The 24,845-nt window shown below is 39.8% G+C and overlaps 1 protein-coding gene and 1 long non-coding RNA gene across 5 annotated transcripts in view; one reads left to right on the top strand and one right to left on the bottom strand.

Annotated features, from left to right (window-relative positions):
* dgkg (diacylglycerol kinase, gamma) overlaps nt 1-24,845 on the top strand; it is a 166,255-nt gene that overhangs the window by 34,003 nt on the left and 107,407 nt on the right. The window contains exons 4-7 of one of the 3 annotated variants that reach the window (XM_014410487.4): nt 11,248-11,268; nt 11,872-12,022; nt 18,797-18,859; nt 19,246-19,509. In XM_014410487.4, coding sequence (XP_014265973.1) covers nt 11,248-11,268; nt 11,872-12,022; nt 18,797-18,859; nt 19,246-19,509 — 499 coding nt within the window. The remainder of the gene's footprint in view (nt 1-11,247; nt 11,269-11,871; nt 12,023-18,796; nt 18,860-19,245; nt 19,510-24,845) is intronic. The other 2 variants (XM_014410488.4, XM_014410489.4) reach the window with 2 other exon arrangements.
* On the bottom strand, nt 1,358-24,647 carry LOC143412891 (uncharacterized). 2 transcript variants are annotated; one of them, XR_013093404.1, is made up of 6 exons: nt 24,605-24,647; nt 24,306-24,508; nt 6,978-7,024; nt 6,382-6,491; nt 2,717-2,896; nt 1,358-2,630 (listed from the first exon to the last, which is right to left on the bottom strand). It is a non-coding gene; the product is annotated as an uncharacterized LOC143412891 (long non-coding RNA). The 2 variants fall into 2 exon arrangements; XR_013093405.1 differs by lacking the exons at nt 24,306-24,508; nt 24,605-24,647 and adding an exon at nt 16,961-17,037.

Below are 24,845 nucleotides of genomic sequence, written 5' to 3'. Positions count from 1 at the left end.
AAAAAGTCATCAGCCCACCGGTATGCCCGATGGCCAGTCCAGCTATGTTAACCTGCAACCAAATGTTACAACTTGGATTATATCTTATAACTCATAACTCTTATGCTAGCTCCCCCAGTACTGTCTGAAATATTCGAGGGTTGCAATAATTCTTTAAGTGTTATTTTTTCCTTGGTATTCTAATTTCTAATAAGTTTACTAAACTCAACAAACTTAATATTACTTACCGGGACATTTATTCTCTCCTCATTTTCTTTCGCCGAAAAATTGTTTTCTGCAGTGCGTCTTTCCTGCTTGGCTCTCCTACCTTTGCTAATGTGATCCTCATAGTGCAGAAGCCAATGCTGCATTCACGTACACTCGGATATCTAGGCTTTACTGTGGAAACATAATCGTACATTTGATATTTGATTGAATTTTATTGTTTTAGCTTCGGGGTGGCACCTGGGGTGGCCAGTCTGGTGGGGGCGGGGGGAGGGGCAGGCCACCCCGCTGCACACGCCACTGTTCTTAGGATTAAGTCACATTTCTTTGTTCACTGAGTTATTGCCCAGCATCAGTGTTGGGGCGTAACGGAATGCATGTACGGGTGTTCTGCGAATCCATACTCTGACGGGTAAAGTTAAGTGTTAAACATTAAAGTTGCAGAGCAGGAACAGACGGCTTGTTTAGATGGGCATGTTCTTTTTAGTGAATTCTCTCTAAAAGGAACAGCATCTAAGCAGAAGCACAAGACTTCTGGAACAGTTTATATGAGAACGCACAGCACCATGTTTGGCAAAAACCAAGCACAGTGTAAACACCTCACACCAGCTGTCAATCACGGTGATGGAGAGGTGATGATTTGGGTTTGTTTTGCAGCCACAGAACCTGGTCACTTTGCAGTTATTAAGTTAATGATGAATCCTGTGTGTACCAACGTATTCTAAAGTCTAATGTAAAGCCATCTGTCCCAAAACTAAAGCTTGGCTGAAACTGGGTTATGCAAACACACCAGAAATCAACAGCAGAACGATTGAAAAGGAAAAGAATTGAAGCTTTAAAACAAACAGCCAAAGTCCGGACCTCAATCTGACTTAAGTGCTGTGGCAGAACGGGCCAGAATTCCCATTCTGGACTGATAAAGTTATACAAGAACAGTCATGGCAAAGGTGTTCTACAGGCTACTGAATCATGACTTGTACTTTAATGATGCTGTACTGTAATCATAAGTGATGGAAGCACATAGACTGATGGTTCAACCGATGAACAGCAGAGGGCAGCTCCATAAGAACATGTTTATAGGTACTAAAGAACCCAGAATACAGGTTTTATAACTCATTTACCTGATATGCACAGAAGACGATAACAGATTACAGGTTGTTGTATTTCAGCTGCACATCACCGGGCCATGAGCTGTCTTGAATAATAAACTGTAACTATACAAAGGAATAACATTTAGGCTTTAATTTATCAATGCTATAATGTCATAATCAGCCGATCTGTATATATTTGGAGATAGTACTTCCACTTACATCAGAATTTGTACACATACAAAGTATCAAATCTTCCTTTGGCTGCTCCCTTTAGGAGCCACCACAGCAGATCATGTGCCTCCATCTCACCTTATCCCCAGCATCCTCTTCTGTCATACAAACCTGTGGCCTCTGTATGTCCTGTCACACCAACCCTCTGCATGTCACAACACGTCTCATACACAAAAAGCGTGTTAAGAATAAATGTACTTTTACATACGTGGTTATAACAGTTAGATTTTTTTAGGCGAACTATTAAAACCTTACAGACTTCAGACTAATGTCAGAAAATTGGCATATTGTAGAAATAACATTTGAAGTGTCATTTAAAGTTTTAAAATGGCACATTAAAACCTTTAAATGGGTTTACACAACACATGGCATATGTTTTATGTGGTATGCTATTTGTTCCTTTATAAAAATTGCACATGAGACAACTTATGAGAACCAGTAGTTCATTTCTTAAGCCACTCTGAAAAGTCACAATGCCTTCTCATGTTCAAAGCAATTGAGACAGGAGTAGTTGAGTAGTTTTAAAGTCACATATTCAGAAACGGGAGGATGCCGGGGTGGATGGATGAGCTGACAAAACACTTTGTGTTTGCTTCAGACACATGACCAGTAAGCTCATGCTGGTCAGAATTTAATCATTTGTGCACAACGTCTTGATCCATGCTGAATCACCCAGTTAAGTAAATCCCAACAGGTTGATTCTGTTCCCCCGGATGTAGTATTTTCAGTGGGAGAAACTGAATGAGTGACGAAACGTCTCTCCCAACAGAATCAAACTTTTGGGATTTGTGCACAATGTTCACCTAAACGAGTCTTCACCCAAATTGTACTCAATTTCACATTTGTCGTTTTTGCGTTGAGATAAACTGTGAACAGGATGAGTGTCACGGTTGACGATGGCCAACCGTGGGGAAGGTGAGGGAAGGAGGACCCAGGCGCGGAGCTCTGTGTATAAGCAGTGCGTTTATTTACAGTGTATGGAACCAAACAACAATAAATCCCCGTGCTTTCCCCAGACTCCCGTGTCGTGTCCTCCTTGTGCTCTCTGCTCCCGTGTGTCTGCACTCCCGGTGCTCGCTGCTCTTTAGGCTTCCCACGCTCCTCCTGCAGGAAACGATAGCGGCAGCTGTTAGGACACTTAACTATAGCAGCCATGCACTCAAAGACTAAACCTAAACTGGATGACTAACGTGGAGTCTCACGCAATGATTCCGCGTCGGTGGGAGCTCCAAGACTCTCCTAAGTAGCTCCCCCGACGAGCCCTGATCAGCAGCAGGTGTGTGGCAGGAGCTTCGGGTGTGGCCAGTCCCCTAGCAGGGCCACACCCACCAGGCCTGAAGGCGCCTGTAAACCGGTGTTCACAGAAACACCTGCATCCGTACACACACACACATATGTGCAAGCATGGAGAAGAGGGGCAGCAACACCAAAAATACATATAATATAACGTAAGTCCATAACTGCTCGGGGACCCTGACAATGAGTCACTACGTCACTGACATTCTGTTTATTTATTTTTGTACGATGGTCTTTTTTGGTCTTTTGTTTTTACAAAAAGCCTCTAATCGTAAAAAAGCACAATTAGAGCTCCAGTGTATTTAGTTAAAGAATTATTTTTGTGCCTGTATTCTGAACTAAATCTTAACAAAAGCTATGTCATAATATTAAAGGGTTAGTTGTTATTGTTGTTCGTGATCTCCTATTCTTATGCATCAGACAGCTATTTAGGTTAGAGTCATGGTTTAACATTTCATATGGCTTAGGGCTAATTTTATACGTCGGAGTGGAGGACTGGTGAAGGTAATCAACTGATGTTCATTAAATCTATGTTCTCATGTGATGTTCAGCCTCTCCCTGCCACCTTTATATTCTCATATGAGAGCCTCATTTTTCTTTCTTACTCTGTTCATTATCACCTCCACTTGGCTGTACGATTGTCCTCAGTATTTGCGATGACACAACTAACAGCCTGGCTGGACATTTGGCGCCACAGAACCAGACTTAATGTTCACGTGGGCTTTCTGAGACCCCGTTGTCACCTGGCGCCACCGTGACGACTCTAGCCCTGCATCTGCCATCCATCAGTGTGTGTGCGCTTGTGCATGTGTGTCTGTGCGTGTGCGCATAACCCCCAATGAGTCATCGCTGCATCAAGCTAGCTGTTGTGGAATCCACTCAGGAAGTAGACCTTTCTTTCTTCCCACTCACTCATTGTTTTTATTGAGCTTTTATTTTTAGCCAAAGTGTGGTCCGGAATTTTTACACTGATAATAATAATAATGAAAAATGACTGACACATGGAGCTGTCGGTGTTGTTGGGTTTTCTCCAATTTAGCAAACAAATAAATATCGCCCTATCATTCTCAGTGACTGATGAGTGACTGAGAAACAAAGACTGAACATCACACCCACAGATTTCTTTTAACAACAGGCGCAGTCTCTATAAGCATCTGTCATGACAGTGTGGGAGTGATGCCTTTTGCCTTTGCTCTATGCACTTTGTTTGTTGGCCAAGGTTTCAATGAAACAGTGCAAATGTTTGGAGAGCTGTTTTTGAGACATGCGAATTATTTATGTGCTTAAAATGTTTAAGTTGGGTGTGCACTTCATGATTGTCAGGTTGATGTGATTTGGATGTGCTGGCTGATCAAAACCAGACAGACTGGGTCACTTCCAGCTGGGCTTAGTTGGTGTTGACAGCTTGTAGAAAGTGTTATCTTTATTTTTAGGAACCAGTCATTGTTGCCTGTTCTCACTATGTTTTTGAAAAATATATCTAATATTTGTGATTTACAGAGTGTTCACAGGATGTTTTCCCTGTGTCTCTGTGTGTGTTCATAGGTGACTCTAAATTGGCTGTAGGTGTGAATGTTCTTCTACAGCAGCAGTCCCCAACCCCCGGGCCACGGACCGGTACCGGTCCTTGATTCGTTTGCTACCGGGCCGCGAGAGTTGAGGCTCGGGTGTGAAATTTATGGTTTTGAGGGTTTTCATCATTAACTCGGTTTCCCTGGGTCTTTTCCCGTGTTGTAGGAGTGTTTTATTTTGAAAGTAATATTTACACGTTACCATAGCGACCAGAGTGCATTAAGGGGCAGAGAGGAGGATGTTACTCTCAGTGTTGTTGGCGCATTTCTGGAGGACGCTGCTAATAAAGTTACACAATTACACAGCGAATTCATGTTTATTATTATATTAACAAAATACCACAGTTTTTGTCTTGGTCGTATCATTTTATTTTGTTGTATTAAAAGGCCGGTCCGTGAAAATGTTGTCTGACATTAAACTGGTCCATGGCGCCAAGGTTGAGGACCGCTGTTCTACAGCCAGTAAAATAAGTACTGAGTATTGAACATGGCACCAATTTTCTAAGGAAATATATTTCTAAAGCTCCTTGACATCTCACCAGATTTTGGTAACAACCCATCCAAACCACTCATGCAAAGAAATCAAACCATAGATGTCCATAACTTATGTGCAATAATCAGAAATGACACAGGGAAAAAGTATTGAATACGTGAAAAAAGCATGGAAATCAAGACACCATACACTATCAATTAGAAATTAATTAGAAAAAAATCTTGCAGTGCTAATTAATATCAGCTGGCTTAGTCCCAACTGATGGCCTATAAAAAGGTGTCTCATTACCAACGTATCACACAAGAAACCTCTCACGATGGGTACAACCAATGAGCTCTCTCGAGACCTTTGCAACTTTAATGTTGCAAACATAATAATGAGATTGGTTACAGAAGAATTTAAACTACTAATGAATGAATATATGGTTTGATTTCTTTGCATGTGTGGATTGGATAGGTTGTTACTGACATCTGGTGAGAATTTCATGTCAATAGCACCTTTGGAAATATATTTACTTGTTTTCTTTTTTCTTTCTCAGCAGGTGACCCAGGTGATTGATATATGCATTTTTTTTCTTTTTTTCTTCTTCTTTTTTTTCTTTTTTCTGCTCATTCTGTTGGTTTTTGTTTTTTGCCCTTCTCCCCCGTCCCTCTTCTCAGCTGTTTCTCTTTCCCTCTTTCTTTCCCCCAGTCAAGTCTGTCCCATATTCAGTAAGTGAAAATAAAATAAACAATAAAAGGTGAATCAAATGGACCATTACGGCAAGGCTGGGATGGTCAATTTGGTAAAGTAAATCCGTTGGGCATCTTTCTTTGCCTTTAGACAACAATTCTGATGGCAAAAGAGCCAAACGGGACAGGCAAAAAAAAAAAAGAAAAAAAAAAAAAAAGAAAAAAGGAAATATATTTACTTAAAAAACTGGTGATGTGTTCAGTACTTATTTTGCCTGCTGTATCTCTCTCTCTGTCAACTCTGTGTCAAACTGGCTACCTGTCCATGGTGGACTTTGGCTCCTGAGACCCTGAATCTGGTAAAGGAAATAGAAAGGAATGGATGGATTTGTGGCTGCTGTAAAGTCAGTTTTTTTTCTTCCATGAGGAAGCTAGCTGGGGCTTTTCCCCACTTCACAGAGGTGGTAAACTTTTATTGCAGGCAGTCTTTTATTTGTTATAAGTAGATATGAACAAATCCTGCTTTTGTGGTGCTCTTTTTTCCTCTGTTTAAGTGACTGCTTTAAGCAGCAGTATCAGGGTCTAGCAACTGTATCCAATCAAAGAACCACTCGCTATTCTTTTTTTAGATTCTATTTTTGGCATTTTAAGCCTTTATTTGACGGCACAGTGGAGAGAGTAGACAGGAAAGCTGTTCGAGAGAGTGTGATGGAATGACACGCAGGAAACGATCTGGGGCAGGCTCAAACCCAGCTCACTTTTTACTTTATGAAGATTTTTTAGCTGTTCTTGCAACTTCTAGTAGTTAACTTATAAAAGCACACCTTAGAATTTGCTTGTTTAGCACGCGCTAGTAGTTCTGGGGCAGGTTCTTCATTCATGCCTGGCCCAGCAGTTCTCTGCTCAGGTGCTTAGAGCTGATCAAAAATGATAGCTGTGGATGGAACAGTGATGCATAAGCAAAGTCAATCAAAGCATTTGACAGACGGGCTAAAAGAAGAAAAAGAAGAAGAAGATTAAATGGAGCATGTAAAAGTGTCATTTGGGAGATATTTACAGTTCAGCAGCCTTGAGCTCGCTCACACAGAGAACAGCCTGTATTTGCTCTCGGGAAAAAGTGTTTCCCAGAGGGATGAGAATTTTTGCAAATGCATCTGGAGGTACTTCGATTCAAAGCACTGTATCAACCTATGAAAAGCAGCTTTTTGTATGTCCTGATTTCATATAAAGTACGTTCTGTGGTATGTGTACACATGAGCATATTTGACTGAATCTGCTGTGCTACACGATGGACACCGGATTAAAGCCTTGCAGTGTTTTTGGCCAAATAAGGAGAAGCGAGTGATATGAATAATGCCTGGCAGGATTTGGGAGCTCTCAGGGTTAGGTTAGCAGTGTTGAGCTGAGGGCGGATCCTTACCACTGTGTGCTCTTCTCCGATGGGCATCAGTTACAGCAGCTCCAAACCTGCAGAACAGAAGCATTTTAAAAGTGTGTCTGTCTTCAAAGTGAAAAGAATCAATTGTACTTTCTACTATTTTAGAACATACTAAATTCTGTACAACCTTAATATATTTGCTAGTTTTACTTGTATTTACTTTTTTGTTTATTATTATTATTATTATTATTATTATTATTATTATTATTAATATTATTATTATTATTATTATTATTATTATTGAAACAGAACTCTTAAACAACCCACTAAGAAGAATATGACAGACAGCTTTGGTAGTGATGGGAGCCCTTATAAGAGGTTATCAAAACGTTTTGAGTCCAGCTGCTATTTTTAGATCCCAATGCAGAAGTCCTGTTATGGACCCTGTGTACTTGTGCCTCTGTGAGGAGTGCTGGATCTCCTCGTGTGTGTCAAAATGGCGATCCTTCATTTTGATTTCCAGTTTTGGGAATAAAGTTGCCTGAAGACAAATCAAAAACAAACCAAAAAACACAGGCTTGCTTCCGGCCTCGTTCATTACCTGAAATTCTGCATCCAGGCCTGGAAACTATCGACTCATCTGAAAACTGTGGAAAACTGCCGAGGCTTCACTGGAGAACCAACTCATCATTAGTAATGATCCTTCACACAAAATTTTATGTCAGTTTGAAACAACATAATGTCTGCTCTCTGCACAAGTTTGAGGACCATTGCGAAATTGCAAAGCACAAGATCCCGACCCTGTCCCAACTAAACAATTGTCATAAAACCTTTTTTCTCTCCATTCTGAGGTGCAGACTCCTTAATTTGCAGTCTCAATTGCTGTTTTCTGATAGCACCTATGCTGGATTAGAGCCAAGTGTCACGGTGGAGTGTGTATGGAGGACCCAGGTGCGGACACAGGCGAAGGAACAGAATTAATACTAACAAATGGCGAGCCTTTATTTCGGCTGATATACATGAAACATAAATCAAAGCGAGAAAACAAACTAGACTGTGAAACTATGATTCAACTAAGACACTATGAACTGGACTAGGATTTCTACAACAAGGGTAAGATCCACATACAACACAATGCTGAGCACACGAAGACTGAGGACTTTAATACACACATGAGGTGATCAGGGGAAGTGGAGACACATGAGGACACAGCTGACTCGAATGAAACAGGGGGGAGTAAAACTAACCACATGAACACAGAACACAAGACCCTTTTCAAAATAAAATAGGAAACATGGAGACTTACACATGACAACACAAGCTTAACAGACCTAAAACACATGACAGTCTAGACAAGGAACGACACACAGAAACCAAGGAGACAGCTGATAAGTAATCGTTAACCTAAACCTCCACTAAACCCGAAATAAGAATAACACACAAACTTATAATCACCAAACTAAAATGAGAACTTCAAAATTACAAAATAATACCCAGAGACCCAGCCTGTGACACCAAGCTTGGTCGACAGAATGATCAACCTTTCAAGTACGGACACTCGTCATCACTGAACAACATTGTTTTAACTAATAGAAGCAGTTGACAACTCTCCAAGAAATACGCTAGTTTTTCCGTCTTATATAGGGTTTTTCAGCAGTACAGTATATATGAGTAAAATAACTATTATGAACAGATGATTTCCTCAGATGCCTTGCCCAAATTCTATTTTATCTTTTCTGCCCAATTTTTAACAATATCCTTGATAAACCCCTTCTACTTCTTTTTTTTTTTTGATAAAATAACATTTCAACCCTTAGTTCTCAGTCATCTCATAAAGCTGCCAAAAACCATCTGTCATGTTATTGTCCAAATCTTACACATATGTTACTGTATTAGACTATTGTAAGCCAAAATCTAGTTTATATATATTATATATATTATATCTTTGAAACATCTTTGTAACATCTCCTTCATATCTTTGCAACGTTGTCCACTTGATTCACCTGCTTCAAAAAAACTGTTTTGAAAATCAGTTTTACAACTAGAAGTCATATAGATTTAAATCATCAATTCAGCTTGACTTGGAATTAGTTTTATAAGCACTGGTTGTGTACAAAAGCATCTTTAATTCTATATGTTGTCCACCAGATATACAAAACTGAAAACAAATTCTCTTTTGACTTGATAAATCATAGGGACGCCTACAGTAAACTTGGTGATCCATCCCTCCTCCACCTCAGTGCTGATCTGATCGCTAGACTTATAACTCTTATTTGTAATTTAACACTTTCTACAGCCAATTTTTTTTAAATATGGAAAGCTGCACAGGTCTTACTACTCGATAAAAGTAATGACCCTAGTCACTTAACTATGGAAGAGGGCCAGAGGGGCCGATGGCGCGATATGGCAGCCTCGCTTCTGTCAGTCTGCCCCAGGGCAGCTGTGGCTACAACCGTAGCTGCCTCCACCAGTGTATGAATGTGAGAGTGAATGAATAGTGGAATTGTAAAGCGCTTTGAGGGCCCCGAAAAGCGCTATATAAATGCAATCCATTATTATTATTATTATTAACTAATTACCACCCTATTTAAAACTGTTTAGTCCTAAAGCCCTAGATAATGGGCAATTAAAGTGTATAAAATTTTACAGTGAAAGCAGACAGGTTTTAGATCATGTCGCAGAACAATGCCTGCAGTGTGTGTGTACGTAACAATAGTATGGAAATGCTTGATCATCAGTATTGTGCTGCACTTTTGATAGATCCATCAAAAACATTCGATTCAGTAGATTGTGGCATTTTATGAGAAAAAACACACAGGTAGATCTTTTTTGACTTCTTCTTTTCACCGTGTACGCAAACAATGTTATCAGTGTTACCCAAAACTGTAATGTACATTTTTATGCAGACACTATTTTATATGCCACTGATTTGGCAAATCTATAGAAACAAGAAAATTACACCCAAAGATTGGATTTTTATATAAACATAAATCACTATACAATTTTGTCTGCATAAATAGGCAATTCTTTTCCTAGTCACCATTACACCTTACATGGAAAGGTGGGCTAGTACGTGCTACTGGAGTGATTACAAAGTGTAGGCTGGGGCCATGAAGGTACTGCAGGTGGGCCACAGTAATAACATACCTGAATTTAAAAGTACTGAGAAGTATGTACACATACATGTTTATATAAATGTATTTATATAAAATTGATTTAAAAATAGCAACAGGAGGTGATAGTTTGCGATGTTAATCATTAGTCTGGCTTAACTGTACAGCCCTTGTATTGTTTGTGTCCCAGCTGCAGGTGGGTCGTAAATTGGCTTTAACGCGTTGCATACGAGTGGGTAACATTTGCAACCGATAGCCAACAGTGTGGCCACTGATGGCTGTCACTTTATCTTATCTTAGCCACTATTGGCTAATGTTTGGTTTATGTGTTTTTTTAAGGAAATACATCATTTTCTCCTGTATTTTGATAAGAATGAAGATTGAAGGCTCAGTGTGCCCCATGGGATTTTCTGGTATGGAAATTCCCATCCCTGGGAATGGCTGCCCTAGTGAATCAAGGAGCATTGCATGATGTTTATTTACAAGGCTCAACTGCAAAGATTGCCTGCATACCTCTGTTCCTTGACTGAATTTAAACATAGTACTTAAAATATCAGATCACAGGACCCCTTAACATGAGCTGTACCTCACACTCACACTGAACTTGGAAAATCTTGATTTAAATCCTTTGCTGTTACTTAGTTAGTTAAAAGTTGCAAAAACTATGAAACTTGACTATCTGATTTCACTGAAAATTTTTAAAGAGTTGAAAGACTTTTTCTTTATTTGTGATCATGTATGATTGGTTTTATTACATAGCTGGGTGTCTTTTTTCTGTATACATGTCTCTCTTAAAAACAGATCTTGACCTCAATGAGACTACCTGTTAAGAAGCTTGTTAATGCAAACTTAAAAATGTAATGTTTTCATTTGATGAGTAGTACAAAAGCTGATTATATAGTTATTTTTACAACCATTTTTTTCTAAAAAATGCCATTGTCACTCGCACAAACTCTGCCCATGGTTGCCGTGACCTTTTCCAGTAGACCGTACCTCCTTTTGTCATTTTTTCAGCCTGACTTCCTGCTTGATGGTACACCAATGTTGCCAAAGTTGTCCTAGTCAGAAAGCATCACTACCATCGCCACTGAAGATTCACACGAACAAGCTAATTCCTTTTCTTCTTTTACCCACTCCTCCCTCACTCTTCCCCCTTCCTCCCTCCCCATTTCCTCTTTATTGTTCCAAATGTTAAACAGAAGCAAGACGTTCTCAACCAAGTAAGCCTCAGCCCGGTGGGCTCTGCATGCTGTGTGGTGTCTGTGTCAGCAGACTGCATGCACATTCTGTCCACTAACATAACATGACCACGCTCTTACCGCTGCAGATGATCTGTTACACAGCCAGGGGAAAGGCCATGGGGCTGTTGAGTTCAGTGCTAGTATGTACCCATCATATTGCTGTATCAGGGGAAGCTGTGGGTGTGTGTGTGTGTACATTAACATGACACAACATAACATTTCTGTATTCAGCAATGTGACTATTACATGTTTTACTGTGTATATTTTTTGTGTATATATATCTTTCTTTACATTCTTTTTAAAGCCATTGGGCCTCCAAGCTCAAATGGGTTTTTTTTCTGGATGCAGCTTCTAGTACATCCATTCAGTCATTACTAAGCTTAAAGATGTGATGGTCAGTTGATACCACATTTACATTGAACTGTTTAAGAAAATACTGGCATGGCACTCCAAATCACGACTGTGGACTCTCATTTCAGGTCAGATCAACTAAAGCTGGAAACCCCATCACATGGTGGTATTGGTGTATACATGTCCATCAGTAAGTCTGTTAACATCTTTGCCCTTTCCTTTCTCATGCAGCCTATTGACTATGAGGGCTTCCAGCTCTTCATGGTGACTTATTTGGAGAATGACATACCAGAAGAGCTTTGTCAACATCTCTTTACTTCCTTCAAGAGCAAGACGGGAGGCTGTTCTCCAGACCAGTCTCGGGCAGGAACGAGCTTATTGGGTAGGCTGCTTGTGTTGTTGTCTTAAATAATACTCATCCCAGTAATATTCACCCCACGCATCTAGTGGGAATGGATGTGGGAAGTTGGGTAATACTGTTACATTATTAGAGGTAACACAGGGTAACAAACTGTGCAGATATAGGAGGTCGGATGATCTGATATCCTCGTGTTGGTGTTGTTCCCAGACCATCATGAAAATGTTAAAGGGTCAGGGTCAGGGTCCATTGATCGGCGGACAGAGGCGGTTTTACGCAGCTTAAGTACAGTTTTTCGTTTTACGCCGGTTTTTCCCGAAGTCGCAAAAGTATGACGTCACAACATTCTGATTGGTCACTTGCAATGTTGATCCTGGAACAACATTTAGTATGATGATCTGGGAACAACACCAACACGAGGATATCAGATCAACCATAGGAGGTCAAGGCTGAGGATAATTATATAATTGTGACCATGATCCCATATATGTTATTATTTGAATCAAAACCTTGACCTGTTTCCAAACATAATAAAGCTGCCATATCCCTAAACCTAACCAAATAGAGCAAATAATATATACATATATGCACTGCTTCAGGTTGGAGGACACACCATTCTAATGATGTGTAGTTCATTAGCTAGCTTCCTTCATAGCTACGAATTAGTTACCTTTCTACTTCCTAAACTGGTTGTGCTTTTGGCTGTCTAGCTTTAACATTAGCATTAGTTTGTAAAATCTCACCACTATTTGTCAGTAGATTGCAGATTGCTGTGAACAGAGTTATGTTTTCTTACCCTGTCTAATTCAAGTTTATAATTCTAGCTGCAGTGGACAACATCCGGTTGTTAAGTGATGATGTATGAACCCTGCTTTTGGGTCCAAACTACTCTGTGTTTATTGAGGCTGTTGTGTTTTTAACATGTTGTAATGCTTTGCATCTTGTTAGAGTTAATCGGTGATCACTTTCTGATCACTTTCTCTCTTGGTTGTTATTTCCACTATTCATCGGCAAACACATTTTAAAGCTCAGTTTTTGAAACCATACGATGTAACTACAGCCCAGTCCCTGCAGCAGTAAATTAATGACTAACCTCGTATTGTGGATGGATTATCTAAGTTGTTCTCCTGACTGAAGTTTGGTCCGTTTACAGCATCCTGCTGTGCAATTGCATTTGTCCCTAACCATCGGGAACCCTCACGTTAACTTTTATCGAGTGGAAAGAAGTTAGCGTTCATCCTCCAGCTTCACTGTGTTCATATTATGCTAACATAGCTGTGCAGCTAGCCACCACGTAGCGCATCATTATATACCAGCTAGGCCAACTTCAGTAACCGTACAAAGGTCACTGCTGTTTACTTTTCTGTCTTCATTTCTGTTGGAAGTGATAGCAGAGCTGTACGTTTTAATTTTTCGGAAGTCCCTCGGTCAGAACATGGTACATCATGTTTAGATTGAAACTAGCAAGCTAACTCTCTGCTGACTTCGAACTCCATTAAACTTAATAAATTCTGTTTTCGTGGATGTTAAACTTAATTTTTACACCTGGTAGAGCAGGCACACTCATCATTTTATTAAAGATAAAAGAATTTACACAGTTTGTAACTGTGATGCAACAGTATTAATTTGACTTATTAATTGTTTATTATTATTAAGTATTAATTGTGCCTGAAGCGGAGTTTTGACCTGGAAATGGCGAATGACGTCAGACTTATAGACCGGACAAGGAACTCTGGCCACTGAGTGTAGGCTTTAAATCCAGTATTTACCTCAGTTATCAATATGCCGGGTCTCCATGTGTAGTTACTGTAGAGGACACTGTAAAAGTTGTGATGAGTCGGTGGAGCTCAGGATATCGGGTATGGAGGACCACAAGAGCCACACACATCGAAATAAAGAATTTTATGCTTGAATATTGAATTGTAGAACAAATTATGCATTTTTAAATTCATTTACGAAGTCATATTTAAATTAGTAATGTTTGAATGAATAAAATAAAGTAATTTATTATTTAAAAATTTAATTTAAAATAGTGCTGTCAGCATTAATCTCGTTAAAATGACGTTAACGCCATAACTGAATTAACGTGGCAAATCTCCGTTAGCAGGTTAACGCGGATCGCCCCGTGCGTGGGGCTGCACGATGCAAACGCATTAACGAGCTAACTGCGCTAACGCGTTGACGGCGTGCAGCCCCACGCACGGGGCGATCTGCACTAACTACTTATATAGTATTTGTATTTGTATTCTATTTTTATCTTATTGTATATTTATTTTATTTTATTCTACTGTATATAGTATTTTATTTTATTCTATTCTGTACAGTTGTGTACTGTATTTATTCTTATTGTATTCTAATTTTTGCCTCATAACTTTTGCACTGTCCACTTCCTGCTGTGACAAAACAAATTTCCCACGTGTGGGACTAATAAAGGTTATCTTATCTTATCTTATCTTATCTTATCTTAACTCACTAACTGTTATTTGCCACGTTAATGCGGTTATGATGTTAACGTCATTTTAACGAGATAAACGCTGACAAAACGCTTTAAAATAAAAACACTATCTATATTTCAAAATGAATGATTAATCCATTTTAAAAAAAACTTCAAATCAAAAAAGAATTTCACAAAAAAAGAATTAAACTCTAAATAAAAACCTCCTTTCAAAAACCATTTTCGAATTCCAATTAAAAAACTGATTTTCAAAATTGTTTTTAAAACACAATTTAAAAAAGAGACATAAGTAAATGGATTAAAAATCAAACATTTATTTCTGACATTTAAAATGGCGATTCCACTCCTCACTCCCCATTTACCTTTCCTGTTAGCTCACGGATTAGCTATTATATTAGCTATTGGATTAGCTTTCTCATTTCTGAAATACCGAAGCAATGCAAATTAGCCACGCGGCTTTCTGTAAGGAGCTCCCTGATTGGTTGGACAGACACAGGCTGGCTAACTGGGTGAGAATGTAAACAAACTGTTTATCAGAGGGAAATGGCAAATTTTAGGATACTCAAGCCTAACATTAGCCACCATAATGTTAGCTTATAACCAACTATTGCTCATTGTCAGCTGTTCCATTCAGGTTTGCATGTCTACTCTGCAGACAATAACTAACTCTGACAATAGCTATAATAAATCGCCATATTTATCCACGTTTTCTTGTATCAGATCCCTGATTCAGTTCAGGAGAGGTGTCTTGAGGTCATATCTCAAGACACCGCTTTTAAATGAGATATTGATTGTGTTTTCTTTTTTCTCTTTATTGGTGAAGGGAACCATCTTCTCACATGTTAAAACACTGATGTGATCCTTCATATCTTGTTTTTGAAGGTACTTTCGCAGCACTCGCCTATGAGGTCACCATCACCATGGAATACATTGTTAAAACCCCTGCACGGGTTCATATTTACCTCAGTTAGGACAGTTATAGTTTGAAACTGATGACAATAAATGACAAGCTTGGGTAGAGAAACATTCTTTTATCATTCTTATATACAAATGAAAACAATACTTTAACTATTTTTCATGTGTATGTGTTTACTAAATATGTTGTAGTTTGATTCATGCCCTGCTCACTAACAGAAAGGGCAGAGCATATGACCTCTGATACAAACTGAAACCAGGGTACAATCAAGATATTTTGGCCTTACTGTATGGGAGCTTTCCTATTGTACATCTTCATATTCAGTCTGTGGTTTGGGCACTTTGTGACTCTTTGTGTGCTCAAGACAACTACAACTGTACATCAAGGCAACTTTATCAGGGGTTACATCATGATTGACCATCCTGTGTAAAAACCCCAAAACCTTTAAGCTAGCCACTTTCAGTTTAAAGTAAAGAGAGATTCGCTACTTCCATACCTTTTTAAAAAAAATACCTTTCATGTTTTCATTTAATTCAGTGAACAAGTTTCACAGTATAAGAGAAAGCTGAGCCGCCATGTTGGTCCAATTTAAAATATGGGAAGCGACAGCCCATGAGACTGTCCTTGTCCAGCCAGTAGCTAGATGCCTGCATGTTAATGGGAGGCTGTAGGACAGGGAGAACACATATCAGTCATCTCTTGTGATGGATTCTAGTGGCACACCCATTCTGTATCCATTACTAGAAAGTATCATGATCCCTTGCATCAAAAAGCACTCCTGTGGAAACACAATGCACAAACCTGACTTCTGTACTCGCCAGCCACTAAACTCCATGATCAACCTCGCACAGGTTAGTTAGGTTATTGTTATTGAATCAGCTGTGAGGGCAGTCAGCAGATGTTCACTTTCTGACTGACTGTTCTGTCGTGTTAAGCTGATTTTGTATAAGATTTTTTTAAGCCTATGGCTCACAGCGCTTTTTAAAGAGATTTTTAAGTCCTAGCTGTAACTTTTATCAAACATGTTTAACACCAATACTATGACAATATAGACTCCACAGAGAGATTGACAATGATATGAAAGTCAGACCAGGTTGTTTAGTTTCCTTTTTTAGGTTTACAGCCAAGATTACTGTATAGAGTTAACATCAAGCAAGTGAAGAGAGCTTTCGAAGTAGCCATGTTTGCTGAAATTTGACCAGTGGTCAGATGGTCATCAGCTGTAGTTGTTCAATTATGTCAGAGTTCAAAGCATTTGATCATTCAGTCATTTGAGAATCTCTTGTTGGGTAAATATCCAGTGAGAAAAGGAGAAGATAGGGATGTAGTACTCTTTATAACGGTATGCCATCTGACAAACATCACAACAGTTGCTCAATTAACACTAAAGACGTCAGCGACAAAAGAAATATTACAAGGTCAGACAGAGAGGCTCTCCAGTCACATTGTCGATCTGCAAATTAGGCTATATTTAAAAGTTCTCAGTTAACAAAAATGCACAGATGAACACTGACGCAAAACTAACTTCACACTGATAAGGGGAAAAGCACACACGAGCACAGACATCTATGGGACACACCGGGTCACTTACTCTGTCCTCTGCGCAGTATGTAAACACTTTCTGCCTCGTTGCCGCCATGTAAGTGCTGCGTGGGCCTAGGCACCAAGATCTGCCCGTCTGACTGCAGAGCAGCTGAAGAGACAGATGGACTGCTGAATTAGGAGTCTATTTATGTGCTATAAAGCTTGTAAAAGTAAGAGGCAACAAGTGCAGAGAGGCAAAATGTGAGTGAGAGAATGTCACTTTGGGTAGTGGCATTGGAGCTGTGAGTCCCAGCGCTGTGACTCAGTCCACAGGCCGAGGTTGCCTGTCATCTGCCTGTCTTTGTGTCATCCTTTTAGTCTTTTGTAATGGTCTGAAAATGCAGAGATGGCAGTACAGCAAATGTTGCTATCAGTCTTATTTGTTTTCCACATGGACCCTAAAGCCTCTGGTATACTTGCTTCCAGGTAACAGTGGGAGTTTGGCTGTTTCGCTGTGTGCAGCCTGAACGATGAGTCTTACAAGTAGCATGCCCATGAGATACAGTCAGGACAGCTAGTTTTTATCTACCCGTAAAATACTTTGGGAAATGTCCATCCTAATTTTCAGCTGTCAAAGGCAGCATATTTTCACATTTGATAGGAAAATTAAAAGATCATTACCATTTACTTTAGAATAAAATCTCATATTACGTGTGTGTCGTGTATCTTAGCTTCACAGAAGGGTGGTAGTGAAATCAGACTATCAACAACAATGAAAGTCCTAAAAGATGATTGATAAACCAAACATCAGGAGACAAGAAGATACCAAGTTGATAAACTTATAAAGGCAAAAAGAGTTAATACTTTAATAAAAGGAGAGAAAAAAAATCAGACACGAAATCAGAAATTAGGATGGGAAAACAACAAAGGTAGGAAACTCAAAAGCAATAGACTACATGAGAAATAACCTTAAAATAAAACAAACTAACTGAAAAATTCATGACATACACAGACATAAAAAGGTCAAATAAATAGGTAAAATACTATAAAATTAGGAAAAAAAATGAAGGACATGCAGAACATGGTACACATTGTTTGTCATTTAGGATTCTCAAAGTAGGTATTCTTGTGTGGGTGAAGGAATTACTCTTTACCTTTGTATATTCATGTTTATCCTCTTTGGGGGGTACAAAGTACAAAGGCCTGAACAAGCAGTGTGTACATGAGCAAATGCATCATGAGTTCATCTTAGGAAGCCTGCATACAAGTGACAGTAACTGAGCATAATAACTTCACTTTATCTTCATCATATTTGCAAAAATGAATGAATAACATTAACCTAACCTGTGTGAGGTTGATCACCGAGTTTAGTGGTTGGCGAGTACAGTCTGTGGCAGCTTCAGTGTTTAGAGTCCCACAGTTGTTAGAGCCTGCACTACCACCTGGTGGTAGACTGGTATAACCTTACTGTACTGGTTAGATTTCAGGTATGGCCTCATATTGTTATGCATGTTTTTTTTCGGTACGTTTCATCTTCATCATTTGTGTCAGAAGAAAAGTCATATTTGCCCAAGTCTATGCTCCTTGGACAACTTTATAAAGACTGTTTCACTGCATGTGATATGTTGCATTCTGATGCTGTGTTGCATTCTCATTTGAAACAATATCTACCTGAACATATAACAGAATTCTTAATTGCACCCACTGATTGTGCAGTTAAACTTCTGTGCTCATTAAAGATCCAAAAATGAGGCTCTTATTTTGATAAGGTTTCTGGGAATCGATTTTGTTCTTAAATACTGAACAGTATATGCATCAGGAGGTCTCCATCAACACTGATGTTCACTCACTGTTGCTGCGTCTACCACTGTCTTTTTCCCCTCAAATCAATGATGGACCATAGAAGCCCGTTCCATCGATGCAGGCATCTCTATTCAGACCGAAGTGGCCTGTGCTCCCATTACAGGTACCACAACAAGCTTGTATCATTGCATTGATGTTATCATAATGGGTCAAGAGTCCTGCGGGCTGTAGCCTCCCGTTCCCTTGGTGGTTGCTTCTTTATGTTGTGTTGATGTGAGTTCATGGTCTTTTGGCTGTAGCTCGGTGAATGACAGTGGTGCTTTGTGAGTGTATTTGGTTTTAATGCAGCATCTTACCGGCTTCCTTTACCTATAAGGCACTTGAGATATTTGTATTTGGATTATTGTTGTGAAGTTATCAGCTGTGCTCATGTTACTCATTGCAATTAACCACCATCCTCATCCAGCACTGTTGTTATTCTGCTAAATGCCCTTTTCAAATCTCTCTTTTCTGTTCCATCCCCCTTTGCCCTGTTGTGAATCTGTACAGGGATGAATGGGAAAAGCATCCTGTCTGCAATAAGCCGACACACACCAGAGCACTCCAGTGTGATGAGCACAGCGGGTTCAGGAGCGACCACCTCCCCTTGTTCATCTCGTTCCTCTTCACAGCGTTCAGGGACAGGGGCTCACACGCCTGGGGGGCCACACCTATCACCCTGCACCCGAGTCAAAACCTTAGAAGGCAGCAGCAATGCCCTGACCCCTAACCCTGGTCCTGCCAAGTCACCAGTCTCCCCTAAGCTTTCACCAGGTAAGATCAGCCACAATACTGTTTTACTTCTTTTTGTTGGGCTTATAAAGTTGCCTCTCACCAGCATGATTACAGCACAACAGATCATACTGGTATGAGTGGTAATCATGAGGCGTACAAGTGTGTCTTGGCAGGAAACTAAAACTTATCAGGAAGTGAACACATCTGCTTCAGGGGTATGATACAAATATTTAAAAATCTGTGTCCCTTAGTCTTCCAGTTTTAAACTCCAAATAGCAGTTTAACAAGAAACTTGCTTAGTTAAAGAACAAAACACATTTTAGTTAAATCTTCAGGGTTGTGGTCAAATATGGATTTTTGTTTAGGGGGTGTTTCAGCCAAATCACCCAGGAGTCTCTTAAATACCAGTGATAATAAGACATCATACTCTCTGAATGCCACAGGGAGGACTTTTTTCATTTCTTTGGTGGTTTATGAAAGGAAAAGTGATAATACTGCGCCACAGCTCCTCACAACCATATCAAGAGTACAAAAAAAAAATCATGTAGCCATCTGTTTTTAAAACATACAAATAATATAGTTTGTAATGTAAAAGTGTGATTTCAAAAAATTATGAGAAAATCTCAAACTAAACAGTATTTAAAAAAAACAAAAAAAAACCTAAACAGCATACATTTTTACAGTATAATAAAAGAATTACTTCTGACTAGTGCAGAGAGACATGCAGATGTAAATGTTTCAGTTTAAATGATAAGTTAAATAGTGTTAGGATATTTACGTCAACTTTAGCATCCTTTTAAGCGCTTGAATGTGACAACATGTGGTTAGATTTTAGTAAAGACTGTTTCTTTAGAGTCTGTTACTGATTACACTGGGCTCAATAAAAGTGCAATGGCAAGCAGCTCGCGCTGTTATACCGTAAATCCTGTATTTCATACACAGGGGTTAAAGTGGAATTTAGCAGAGGGGGGAACACTGTGGTGGTGCAGCATGAGGAAAAGATTCACTTACAAATAAGTAATGTAAAAGCTTGTATTGTAAACTCCAGTAGTTTTTACTTTGTGTACAGGCTGTGGTCAGCTGACCTGTGCTGCTGATTTTCTGCACTTTGTGGCTTTAGCCAGTTGAGTTCAACAAGATACAAGCAAATATTTCATACGCTGTCATGGCTTTAAAAGCTCTATGCAGCATAATGCTAGTATAAAAGGCTTGGTGAGTGAATCTAATCAGCATCGATACCTTAAATATACTTTGATCTTTGCTTGATGGCTCTTGGCGTAAACTAATACAAAATGATCATACATTTTGATTTACAAGAGGCCTAATAAAAAAAATTAAGAAAGAAAAAAGCAATGTATCATGTGTACATCCAATACCCAATTTTTTTTTTTTTAAAAATCCAAAACTATTTAAAGATGATTTCAGACATTAATTCCAGGTTATTGAACGTCACTTTCAGCTCAGTCCTTGGCTTTCACTTTCCTGTCCTGTCCTTCTTACATTAATGTCTATTGTCTCCCTGGAATAAGCTACCAAGATACAAAGTGTTATAAACTGCACTGGAAATGGGTTTGTGTTTGTTGATATTTGTTGAGCTGTATGAAAAGACAAGGAAATCATATGCTGTGTGAGAAACATTCTCACTCTAACTAGATGATAAAGTACCACAAAACCAACTTTGACCACCATGAATGTATCAGAGGGGTGAGGAGAAAAAAGCAGTGCATTGAGGGTGTATCATTGTTATATCATTGTTTTCTCAGTTACTCCATCAGCTGGAAGGAACACCACACAAGAATGAGATGCAGCAGAGAAAAAATGAACTCACTTGACAGGATCCTGTATTGACCTGTCAGATTTAATTACTCATGTACTGGAACGCTGTTCCTCCACTTTAACCCCTTCTGTACAGCACAGTGCTTTAACCTTTTATGGTGTGAAACCACATAGTTATAGATTAGTCTATGTGCACTGTAAAATAACAGCACTGACTGTATTTTACTGTAATGTAGTGTGGAACGTGTAGCTTAGTGTAGTGCAGATACTGTTAGCAGCACATTTCCTCATGAGCTGTCCTTTGCATCTTTTATAAGAAATAATTTTTTAATTTATTTGATCATCCATGGCTTAGCTCGCAAACAGGTGAGGTGACAAATCAGGACAAAGCTTGTTGTCTGAAACCAGAAAAAAAAATCAGGATATAGATTCGAATCAGTTAGTAAAACTAATGACTAAAAAATGAATTCAGCACATATATTTCGATATGTAAATCGCAACAGGGTTAAAGTATGCATCTCACATCATGGCCACAGTGCAAAACACAAAAAATAGTTCTCCTTAATAATAATAATAATAATAATAATAATTAGAGCTAATAAAGCTACCTAATATAAGCAAATAAAATGAACTAAAACTAAACTAACTAATCAGATTTAATTGACAACAATATGTCCTCTCAATAATATGATTTATCACAGTTTTTGTATTAAAGTGTGTCATACTCAGACTCAGAATGCAGGTCAGTGAGTTTATTTACAGTCTTTCAAAAAAGACAAAAACATCTACAGTCTCTATGCACAGTATCCAAGCCGACAGTCCAAGCAGTCTTTAGACTCGATAACGAAACAGACTTTTCTCTCCAACTTACACTCACAAATCCTCCTTGAGGAAAACAAAGGGAGCCTTTTGATATCCAGATGAGGGGCAGGTCAGTCGATTGCCACAGATGTGCTAGGCCAGAAGGTGGGGACCAAGAGGATCCCGCGTTTGAAAGGTGCGGTAACCACACAAAAGCACACAAACAGATAGGCAGAGAGAGGAGACAGAGAACCAAGGTGGAGAGAGAGAAAAACTGGCAGGAGTACCAGGAGGAGTGAAACCCAAAGAAAAAAAATCTTTTCACACCCAGCAGGTAAACTGAGGGCCACCATCCGACATGATATCCCAAAGGAATCCGATGCAGCTGGAAGACATGATTGGTCATTAGCTAGGCTGTCTCCAGTGTGGATTGCAGTTGGGTAAGGTGATGAAGTGGGCTGCTTTAGAAAACCAGTCAACAACAGTAAGGATGACTGTGTTACATGCTGAGGGGGAAAGGCCGGTGCTGAAGTCCAGGGGTATGTGGGACCAAGGTCACCTGAGCATAGGAACAGGTCAAATGTATAGAGCAAGAAGCCTTGTTTTTGGGACAAACCTGGCAAGTAGACATATATTCCCAGCCATCTTTCTTGAGAGAGGGCCACCAGAAAAGACAGAGGAAGGTTATCATGTGGTCAGTGCAGAGATAGCAAATGAACCTGGCTGTATGCCCCCAGTGGATGATGTGAGCCAGAGGATGGTAAAAACAAATTATAGGTGGTCTGTTACTCTGGTCTGGTTCCTCCTGTTGAACATTATGGATCAGGGAGTCAATCTCCAACATCAGAGTTCCAACAATACAGGAGGGTGGCAGAATCGTAGTCTCCTCTGCCGAGGCATCCGAGGGTAAGAACTGATGGGACAGGACTTCGGGTTTGTCATTCCAGGAGATGGGGCTATAAGTAATGACAAAGTAGAAGTGTGCAAAGAAAAGGCCCCGCCAGTATCCCCACCTTTACTGCCAGGCTCCATCTTTTAAACCCAGACCTTCCCACAATGTGGGGCCCGCCCCCTAGTGGGGGCGCAGAGCCATGGCAGGGGGCGCGCGGGATGAAAAGGGGGGAAAAAAACAAAACGCTTGGACACTGCTAGCACGGGCGCCTACAGAAACGCAAAGCAGGAGATGAAGCATAGCTGAATGTGTTTCCAAACCAACTTCTTTCTAAGCCAAAGACTAGAAAATATAATGAAGCATATCTTCCCTTTGGCTTCACCTGCACAAGTGCCGAGGTAGGTCTCCCCTGCAGGATTAATTTTCCCTTCGTCGGGAGCACGTGCTGGGCTCTTCAAATCACGGACAAACAGTATCCCACATTCCTGATTTTTAGTTCACAAACACTTGTTGTAATGACTAACTACTCCTGATATTTTGGAGATGTTAGCTCTTTATACAGTAAAGTTACAGTGGGATACAAATAATATCAGGCTGATCCTGCCACAATTTGTTCCCCGGTTCAAATCACGGACAAACAGCATCCAACAGCTGTTTATGTTTTTAAACCCATTTTGCACAGAGAGGCATTTTTTGAAAAATGTATTGATAGCAATGTTGAATATTATTACACAGGAAAAAAACAACTACACGCAAAATAATTACACCGTGACGCCTCTGCCTTTTTAAATGGAGGGACAGTAACTGCGTGTGTATGTAAGCGTGTAAAACCTGAAGATAGTCAGATTAACAGTATTTCGTCTCTATCTGCCATTCTGCAATTCATCTCATGTAAACAATGACGTGCGCACAGCGTGACGTGAAAAAAGGCACATACCTTTGACGTCGTGTGACGAACTCTGTATTCCTCGTCCACACATAAACACAAAAAAGGAGTTTTAAAAAAAAAATCTCAGTTTTCGGTGATTCGAAACACCGTTTGTGTGGACGAAACAGCTGCGTTTTCAAAAATACCCGCGTAGGTGCGGACGTAGCATAAAAGAGTTAGTAGTTTATTTTATTACTACCTGTAATTTATTGCAGATTACGTCTATTTGCTTAATTGTTTACTAAATGTTTGAGGTGTGAAATAAACCGCAATGGAGCAAAATATGGGTGTGTGTGGTTGGAGGATGTGTGCGCGCGTGCACATTTTTCTTGTAAAACAAAGGGGGGCCCAGCAAAAGAAGTTTGGGAACCACTGTTTTAACCGGTGAGAACAGACATCAATGAAAATGCCTTTTTTTGCTAGTGTACAAGCACTCACCAGCCTGGATGCGCTTGAGATGTTTGACAGGAGATAGATGAATACAACCCAGCTACATGGGCTGTTCTCCACACTCTGTTTCTCCTTCCAAGTCTGCTCGTTGCTCTGAGGAAATGGTGCCGAGACTGGACGTTTTCTTGTGTGCAGGTCCCCGGGATTCGTAGTCCTTCCTCGGATGAAGTTCCCGCATTCAATTGTCCACCCTGATAAACGAAGTCAGTCTATCATTTCATCGACAGAGGCAGCCTCTTCAGCCAATATCCAAAAGTCCACTGAAAAATCATCCATACTCTGCTTACCTTGACGCAGGGAGAAGCTTTGTGTCTCGCCAGCTGAGCTTCCTGCTGAACGAGCCAGTGACAAGAACAGAGTTGAGTCCGCTGAGTCTGTTTATGGCTTGAGCTTGAGCAGGCAGGACTCAACCGCAGACTCAGAATGCAGTTCGGTGAACGCTTTCAATGTTGAAGTAACAGAATAAGCCATGTGTTTAGTGTGTGCTGCAATGTGGAATTGATTTAACTTGAATTGTTTCATCTAGGT

Source organism: Maylandia zebra, linkage group LG16 (genome assembly GCF_041146795.1).
Source record: "Maylandia zebra isolate NMK-2024a linkage group LG16, Mzebra_GT3a, whole genome shotgun sequence".
In the NCBI taxonomy this organism is placed as follows: Eukaryota; Metazoa; Chordata; class Actinopteri; order Cichliformes; family Cichlidae; genus Maylandia; species Maylandia zebra.
The sequence above is the reverse complement of the archived record's forward strand: the minus strand, read 5'-3'. Positions and strand labels throughout refer to the sequence as shown.